This window comes from Opisthorchis viverrini (assembly GCF_000715545.1).
Source record: "Opisthorchis viverrini unplaced genomic scaffold opera_v5_320, whole genome shotgun sequence".
In the NCBI taxonomy this organism is placed as follows: Eukaryota; Metazoa; Platyhelminthes; class Trematoda; order Opisthorchiida; family Opisthorchiidae; genus Opisthorchis; species Opisthorchis viverrini.
Genome location: NW_008751978.1, coordinates 563,542 through 572,691, shown reverse-complemented (window position 1 = coordinate 572,691; position 9,150 = coordinate 563,542). Strand labels below are relative to the sequence as shown.

At 44.9% G+C, this 9,150-nt stretch overlaps 2 protein-coding genes across 2 annotated transcripts in view; one reads left to right on the top strand and one right to left on the bottom strand.

The window, feature by feature from the left end:
* Nucleotides 1-217: 217 nt before the first annotated feature.
* Nucleotides 218-9,059, bottom strand: T265_09962 (hypothetical protein; the record flags this gene model as incomplete). Its single annotated transcript, XM_009176197.1, has 2 exons — nt 218-270; nt 8,840-9,059. 2 exons carry the CDS (start codon nt 9,057-9,059, stop codon nt 218-220), a joined length of 273 nt encoding a protein of 90 aa, XP_009174461.1.
* T265_15013 (hypothetical protein) overlaps nt 8,760-9,150 on the top strand; it is a gene marked incomplete at both ends in the record, with an annotated part of 63,333 nt that continues 62,942 nt past the window's right edge. The window contains 2 exon segments of the mRNA XM_009176196.1: nt 8,760-8,904; nt 8,910-9,143. Of these exon segments, the coding sequence (XP_009174460.1) occupies nt 8,760-8,904; nt 8,910-9,143 (379 nt within the window).

Here is a 9,150-nt window from a genome sequence, read left to right as displayed (position 1 = left end):
TGTACACTATGGTCAAAGGCATGACTGCCCTGACAGGATAGCCCAGTTTCAGCGGAGAAATCGGTTGCAGTGTACTGCTAAATTTGACGTACGTGCATAGCTTTTCATTATCTGCAAGCCTTGCGCTCCGCCAGATTCGGACAAATTATCCGAAAATAATGAATGTATCTACTATGGATTTTTTCCAGCGATCCGTTTGACCACCATGAGTTATGTGCTAACCCTCGAAAACCAAATTGTTCAAATGACGTTCATCTACAAATGCGGTACCTTAAATGCAATAACAAAATAACAAAACTTTGCTGGCTTTAAATCATAGATTTACGCCTGCTTCTATGCACGGGTTTAGGAATTGCTAATTTCTAGCACATCCCAGAGTCCACCGACTCAAAGCCACGTGTTTAGAAACTATTGAAACCACGTGTTGACCTAAACAATACGTCCGATGACAAGGCCCAAGGACAGTCCAGGTAAAAAACAGAAAAATGGTATAGGGGGCAAAGCTAAAATAATAAAAATTGGGAATAGCGTTGTAGAACATAAAAATAGAAGAAAGGGATCCGCCTCGATACTAACTCGGAACAGCGAGTATTATAAACCGTGTATTTGTCCAGTCAAGTAGATATAAAAAGCAACAAATATTTATAAAAGTGGCACTTTAGCGTATTTTGCTTCCACAAACACAGTGCAGCTCCCAGGAAGCTCACTGAGTTCTTTTAGCCTCAGAACTACCTACCGCATTCGTGCATTGAAAGCAATTCACGTTTTACCGCAATTCGCGCTATCTTGCAAAAAAAGCACCGTCTTCACAGTCATTGCTGATCGATGACCTTGGGGATTCGATCACTGAAACAATTCACCCACGCCAATAATTTGCAGAACAATTCATTAGACGTAACAATTCTTTACCATGAAGTGGTAACCGTCCAAACGTATCAGTTTTCGAGAGTTCCGTTCGATTTTGCGAATACTGAGCGGCGACTTACGTCTGATTTGCGAAACACAACTGCGCACCCATTGCCAATGGAGCGGGATCTGGCAGTGCAATGGGATATAGACTCGGGTGTAGTTGTAATCGACTTTGAAGTGCCGGGTAGCAGCGTTCTTCTGCATATATCTTCACTTTATGATCTTCTGGACTTCGATTCTCCATGGCTGATACCAGGCGGGTGTCTACCGCAAAGACCCTGTAAGGTTGGATTCGGTTGTGACGATCCGTTAAACGAAACCAATTGCATTCACTATTGGAATTGGTTATCTGGCCTTCGTAGCCTTTATCGCGTACTATTCGCCGGGTGCATGGAGCCTGTTTAATGTGCCGCCAGATGTCAAAATTCGCGCCATCGTTAGTCACAGCGCTCTTTGTCTAGTTCCAGAAGGGGCGGCGGTAATGAAGTAAGAACATGAAGATATTTGTGAATACCATCCAGAGGATATTTGGAGCCCTTACCAATGACTAACACCCTCTGCATATTAACACGTTTGTTTCCCCACATTCTGCTATTGTCATCCCTCGATCCATATTTTTCTGGTTTCCGCGGAATAAACTGATAAACCTATGTTCTTGTGCTTCTCTGGAAAGCTGGTGAGAGCCACCAACTTACTGGTACATCCATCTAACGCATCGCATTCTCCTTTTTAGGCCCTATCTGACTGCTCCCCTCAGAAAATCCACACAGTGGGTTTGCATAATTTCATACACACAGACACATTACACTTGGCATAAAGAGTTAAGAATTTACTGGTATTCCACACGCCGAACTTTATGCGTTCTGAGATGCACCGGGAGCTGCATATAACGTGGTAGTATATGCTCGCTCGATACTAAACGCTGAGGATTTTGGCTGCTCACATGTCACCTGGAAAGTGCGATGACCTCTTAAGTCCTTTTAAAAACCAGAAGTGGAGTTAAAAATCGCGTGGTTTTCAGTCTGAGCGGCAGACCAGGTTGGAGAAAGTAAAAAGAGCCACTTCCAGCGTGCTGTGTTTTGGACAGTCTCGATGGCTGTTCTCTACCATGTCCATAACATGCCTTCTCGATTTTGCACCTTTGTTGCAATTCAACCAGTGGCCTTTAGTGATTTGTCGTCACCGCCTCAATGGAGGCACGTAGCGTCTGAGAATAATCTAGCCGAAGATACCTCTGGAGAGATACAAGTCTGCTGCGTGGATGGTTATCTGGTTCAAGATTTCTTCTGGAAAAAAGGGCAGTTAGGCTCCAAAGCCTCGACTGCCACATTTCGAAGGGGTAGAGTTGAAGAGCTGCGTTGTGCATGTAGACAACTCCAGGAAAGAGGTGGTGGTGTTCACTGATGACACGGTTGCCCTGTTTGGTGAAGCTACATAACTTTGCAGCTTGGTTGCTACGTTACAATCAATATTTGTCGAATAAAGCAGGCGTTATGAGGAAACAGGATCTATTTTATGGTGCTAGCCGTGTATACCAACTCTGCCACGCAGTTAATTGCTTGACAAAGAAGGTGCGGTCCGGTCGCTTTCAGCTGGAGTTACATGTGCTGAAAAAAACAAATAACTATGTTTTCATCCCCCAGATATCCACCGTGTTAGTGCCGGACGATGCTCAGCGTCTATGATTGAATCGTTACTGCGCAATCCTCTATGCCCACAAATCCCACTAGCCACGCTTCTATTCTACCTGTACCATTATGGTCATGCCTGACGATGTGCCATATCAGCTGGCAAAAAAGATAATCATTAAATTTTCGGGCACAAAAACATTGGGGCTACGGGTTTGAGTATTTCCGTGATAATTACGGGATTGAATCTTAAGTCCGTTGCTGACAATGGGCGACCCTATTATTCAGAGCCACGAAACCGTAGGGGAAATTGAGTGGGTTGGAAAAATGGTTCATGTGATGACCGGCAATTTGCCCAAAAAAACAGCGAAGCTAAAAAGACACTGATGTCACCGGGATGCTGGTTAATCGTTCCTTTTGAAGGGAGATTTGCTTATACACAAGACCGAACGGGCACCGTGAATAAAACCGTTGGATATGTAGACAAAGCACTGAAATAGTTGAATCCCTGGAAGGAGTTCACTCCATCAGAAAAAACCGTCTCGTGAGTGATTGATGCCAGGAAAGCAGTTTCCTTCAAATGGTATTTAAGGATCTAAGGGGAAACTGTCGGGAAGATGGAGATACTAGTTGTGAGTGTGTCATCATGCTATGCACGATAGTGCAGCGCGATCGTTTAATTGACATGCTTCTGCTGATGGAAAGACCCGTAACTGATATCAAGGTTGCGGTGGTTGGAAAGTGGACAAGAATTCTTGTAGTTAGCCGGGGGAATAAATGCGAAAACTCAGTCCAATTTTGAATCGCCTGTGATATTCATCCTGCCGAGATCAGACCGATTCAGTTCGAAGATGGCGAGGAAGATATTTAAGGGAGTTAACTATTACACATGATAAAAACCTGAAGATCTCGCGGAAAATGAGAATCCAAGACAACGAGTCTGGAGAGGCTGAAGTATGCTGGTGATCCGGCTGGCCAATTTTAAATAAAACTTAAAACTGTTACTGCTATTGCGTGACTTTGGACATTTGTGTTTACGACCAGGGTCCTAGAAGTGTAAATGAGTTTGCTCGCGATAAAAATGAATGACTGTCAGCATCCGAGAATCATGAGTTTGGTCAAACCTGGTAGGCTTACTGCTGCCGCTGTTGGGGCGGGGTCAGTCGTGAAAGTTCCTTTGGAGTGTGGAGTAACGCCATTGCATAGGGCAAAATAGGATCCGCAAGGAAAATTACTATTTGTGGGAGAACACGCTGAAAGTCCACTTAGATAAACAAATCTGAGAGAAGGGTTGAGTGAATTAGAGTGAAATCATCCCGCATCTTGACCGCCTCAACAACTGTAGTTCTAACAGATCGAAAGTGAACGGTCAAGAGCATTGAAATGTAGTTGTCAGTGTATCATCGTACAAAGTTGGGCGATACCGTGGCACGGTTTTACTGACATACGTCGGATTTGGACAGCCCGTTAACGGACGGCATGGTTGAGGTGATCGGACAGGGGGCGTGCAATTCTGTGGGCAGCAGGATTGTGGGTTAGCAGAGAGGATCAATAGAGGTAGAACACAATTTATGTAGGCAATTTTTGCTTCCGTGTGGCACATAAAACGGCAGAGTCCTCAAGTGTAGAAGACCGATATAATCAAGCACAAGTACTGGCCGCACCATGTAAGCAACCACGGTCGTTTAAATAGCTTCCAAATCGCGCGATGGGGAGGCTCAAAATAGCAGGATAATCTTTTGAGATAGACGGACATTGGCCTGCTTATGCAGGATTTCATCGTCGCAATCTTTCAAGATGCGCAAACTATCAAACCCCCATTCCAAACGTCCCCAGTAGGCGATCTACCAAAAGGATGTAAATAACTGCATTTGCATGTGACGCTCGCATTCCGGGAAAGCGGCGCAAAATCCAGAAAGTAGCGACGGACTAGTGCACTGTTTTTTGCGCTTAATAAAATTGAGGGGGTCGACTTGCACCATGACACTCTGGCAAAAGAGTTCTCATTCATTTCACCACTTAATGGACCATTTAGCTTACTTACAGTTGGTAGTGATATTTTCCCATCAAAAGGACAAAAGAATTATTCGTCCGCAGTGAACTGAAATCTGCGGCGACAAAATCTGGAGCGTGCTCGGTTTTTCTATGCAAAGAAAAGTTCCCAGCTTGGATGCATTTCAGGGCTGTATGAGTTACTTAAACAGACATGCAGGCACAAACCAAACAATAAGGCGATTTTTGAAATAAATGAACTTTTGCGGATCAGAGAGCAATAAATCTATGCGGCGTTCACTGTCAGCTAAACCTTCTCAGAAAAGACATCCCTTCTTTGGCCATCTACCTCAATTATTCCCATTTTCATGATCTAGGTCCTTTCAAGCTTAACCGACTAGAAAAAGATTCGGCGCAGGGTGAAACTGGTTAACATAATGTGGAAGTGGCAGTTATAATCAATGAAAACTTGTTTGTTACTACGACTTTAGCTTTAGAAGTTTTCCGCTGAATCAGCACATCCACCGGTTGCTCGCGTGAACTCTCAGAGAGTTTTCTCCTTTGTCTTTTCAAACAAATCAAACTTACAGAAATTTTTTGAGTAATTGGAATATTCCAGACTGAAGTTGATGAAAAACGAGTTTTTTTCAAGATGTGGTGCCATGAGTGATATTATACAACCTTACGTCCATCATAGGCTCCTCAAATACTCTTGGGATATTGACTCGACAGGCAGATACAAAACTTCTGCCTGTATGTGCTCGCAATGGTCAAAAGGGCTCGGTCTAACACTGTGTCCTTATTGGACTCCACGTTTATGAGACTGAATAAAGGATTATAGGAATTATATGCAAGCGAGCGAAAAGTTCCAATGAAAGCCACTGTAACCATAACTTCAAAGCGTCAGTCGCGCTCACCATGCAAAAAGATGGTGTTCTATATCCTCGTAAACTCTCAATCATGTCAACCCTACCCACTCATGACCATACCTACATACAGGCGACATCGTGGCCAGTAGCCCTTGAATCAAATAAAAATTAAAGTACTGTGGATATTTGGAGCACTGCGTGCATGAATCTATCGGCTGTTGGCATTGCTGTGACACCCTGGGAACCGAGCCCGTCCGAATCGATACAAGACTGATCATTGGGGTTCTGCGGCTGCCGCTAATCATACCGGTTTGTTTTTGAGCGTATATTCAGCTGGACACTCAATGAAGCAGCCCCAGTGAAAGTAGAAAATCAGCCAATTTTATGTCAAGCCACTTTCCAAGAATTCGTCGCAGCTATCAGACGTTGGTGGCGCCTCCGTTCTCTGACTGCGACAAATGGGTAGCTGAGTCTTCGGGGACGCCCACTTTACCCTCAGCAACAGGTGAATGCGCGCTGTTTGCTATTGCGTACTTGATAGTTTGCGGTGTGAAAAATGTCACTGTCGGCTTCCACTAATCCGCCTGTCGCCTGCTGTTCAAAGACAGCCGCCTGAATGTTCGACTTTTTCACATGCTGAAAAGCTTGATCTGCTGACATGTGGATCAGCGTGGTGCCTAATGAGTCTACAGTGCATACGGACGATTTACGTATTTTAGATAAGCAGGTTTTTTAGATATACCTGGGAGGCAACTTTTCAGGGACACGCATGCTTCGGTGTTCGCCCTACATTAGTCCCAAGACAGCAGGCCTTCAGGCCGGAAAGCCATGAAGATGGAGCAAAATGGCAGTCTGATTATCAGCTATGGTCTTTTTGGGTCAGGGATATCCTCTTAGAAAACTTGGTTTAACGAAATTCTCGGCGTCCAGCAGCAAAACACTTATTTGGCCAATAAAGCCATCTATCAGAGGGATGACGACTATACTGAACACCTCACAGTCCGAGAAACAAGATCCTGTTTTTAGAATGCTCTATTGCATTAAATTTGTACAGTTTCTAGTTTTGTCTTGTATGGGCCAACCCGGAAATAAGTGGACCAGACGTGTTCTGAGATCCGATCTTTATTGAATAGCTTGGTAATTCCTATTATATGCCGTCTTTTCGTCAGAGCCGATCCTTTACAGATGAATGCAGGTTGTTATGTTCTAACAAAGCGATTGCTTCACGGCTCATCTGACGGAAACATTTTTTGGCGCATCGATTTAGTCTTGAGCCACACCTACGCTGGACCGAAATTTCTCAACGTCTGTGCGGCTTAGAGAGATCCAGTGACCACCAAGTGCCATGTTCTTAGCAACATTCGCGGTGACAGTCGTGGCTGTCTAGTTTTGCGAGAAATCAACGTTACTGACATGATATTGGTGTCTGCTTTGTTGTGACTTCGAACAGGTATCGTTCATCCCTTGTCTATCTGGTACGATTGCGTGAAGTACTTTGTCCCAAGATCCCTCATTCTCCGCACAGTTGGTCTATGGGCGAAACTTCAGCAAATGTGGCACTTCTCTTGGCCAAACCCGATTGTCTGATAAACGAACAGTGAACACACACGTTCTGTCCGTCCCTGATTTTGGGGGATTCTTCGCCCTGTCTCTATGTCCTTATGCCAAGAAAGTGGGACCTCAATCTACTGATGAAGGTCTAATAAATCGTTGAAAATTTCCCGCCGAATAACTTCCGGTAAACTTTTGGAATATTCGGATGTCTCCCATTTACCAGATATGAGTGCATCTTGCTGGAATGAGACAGAGTGCATTGCGACATTCATCATCAAGCTATCTCGTCTCTCCCTGCGTCGTCCTGACTGTTCCAATACGTGACGAACCCAACAGGACTTTCTGTCGTCCACTTTCATGCCTGCCTTACATTCGGTCCACGTGACTGCCATCTTGAGCGCATTGGCCTTTCGAGGTTGTCGGTACCACCCGATTCGAGGACTCGTATCCTACCCTATTCACACTGGTCACAAACCATTCCGTGGAGCAACACCATCATTCCCCAGCAGTCGTTTGCACGGCCGCTCATACAGCACCCACAACTCAAAAAGAAAAGCGCTTGTGCCATTCACTTTATGGGGAGTCTACAAGTGTTTCTGCGATATCTTATGATAAATTATATCGGGTGATACCCAGATTGGATATGAAGATGGAGATGGATGTCTTGCCGTATTCCACAGAGTCCTTCTTATTGCACTATGACAGAACTCGGACAACATCTTTACCAACATGAAGATGAGCATATTTTTTGCCGTTCGCTGACACCCGGTGATTCTAAGATACAATGAGGTGCATAAGTCGGAAAGTTTCTGCCGTGAACAAACCAGGTAGTTCACACAAAACCACAAAGGGACCAAAACTTGTTGAATGTGTCTAAGCGCAGTCAAACAGATGGTAGCTGGTGTTCGGTCTGTGGACTACGGAGGGGGACTGCAGGTGCTTGAACCTTATCCTTTTTAATCCAGATATCTGCGTGTGAAGCCAGTCCTAATCTACTCAGTTTTGCAGTCACAGCTGCAGCACTCTCAGACTTGTGCTACAAGGATGGGAGGCGCGCATAAAAAAAGAAAGCTGCTCCTGTTGAAAAGACGGGTTCTGCAGTTTTGCTGTGCGAAGTGTGTGGACAACAAACTTTGTTTCAAAAGTTTTCCACCGCCTGTTCCAAAGGGCAGTTTAGACCTTGCATGAGTTTGTGTGGCGTAACTTTCTTACCCAATAAATTGCTGACAGGTGGTTGACAGTGATGTGGAGCTTTTCAAGTTTGGAGCACGCTCTTTTTCATGCATTGGTTTTCCACCTTTCACTCATACGCTGTGCCCATTAAAGCTCCTGGAAAATGAAACTTATGACCCAGGCAAAATCAATTCTAATGTTTATGTACTCAATTATTCGACCTGACAAGCCTGTTGTTAAACGCTGAGAATTAAAGACCGCTATTATCCATTCTCCATCTAGATCATTCGGGTAAGCCAGAGCCGTTGAAGGGCAAGAATTAAGCCTTCCAGGAAAGCCTGGGCAACCACCTAAAACCTGTGTATTAGTCCATGGGTTTTGCATATTCACGGATTCATGGATTCAAGGACTGATACACAGGATCGAGGCTTTTGCTCAAGTTTCCTGGGTCGGCTTTTTTCTTGGCGTTAAGGATGAGAGTTCCCGTGAAAGTCATTTTCTTTGAGAGCACAAAATCGAGAGGCGATGCTACGTCTGCAATTCCGTTTGTATCGTTTAGTTAACTGGCGGCTAACCCGACTCTTTCCAACCGCCGTTCTCTTCTACCAGGAAATTTCGGTCAATCCACTTGCACATGCTAGTCAGTAAATCAATCCCCAAAGGCCTCGATGCTACGCAATTCCGTTTGTATCGTTTAGTTAACTGGCGGCTAACCCGACTCTTTCCAACCGCCGTTCTCTTCTACCAGGAAATTTCTTTCGATCCACTTGCACATGCTAGTCAGTAAATCAATCACCAAAGGCCTCGTGGATTGAAATCCAGCGCGTCGAATCAGGCGGACCTTTTGCAGCAGCGCTGTTAAAAGTCGTTCAACAGAGCGCTTGGACCCAGCATGTCGCTGCACCCACCAGATACCGCGCAGGCCAACTACCATCCCTCTTGGATTTGGTCATCACCAACGAAAGACACTTCGTTGATCAGGTAACAATTAACGCTCCACTGGGGCATAGCGACCACTGTGTGCT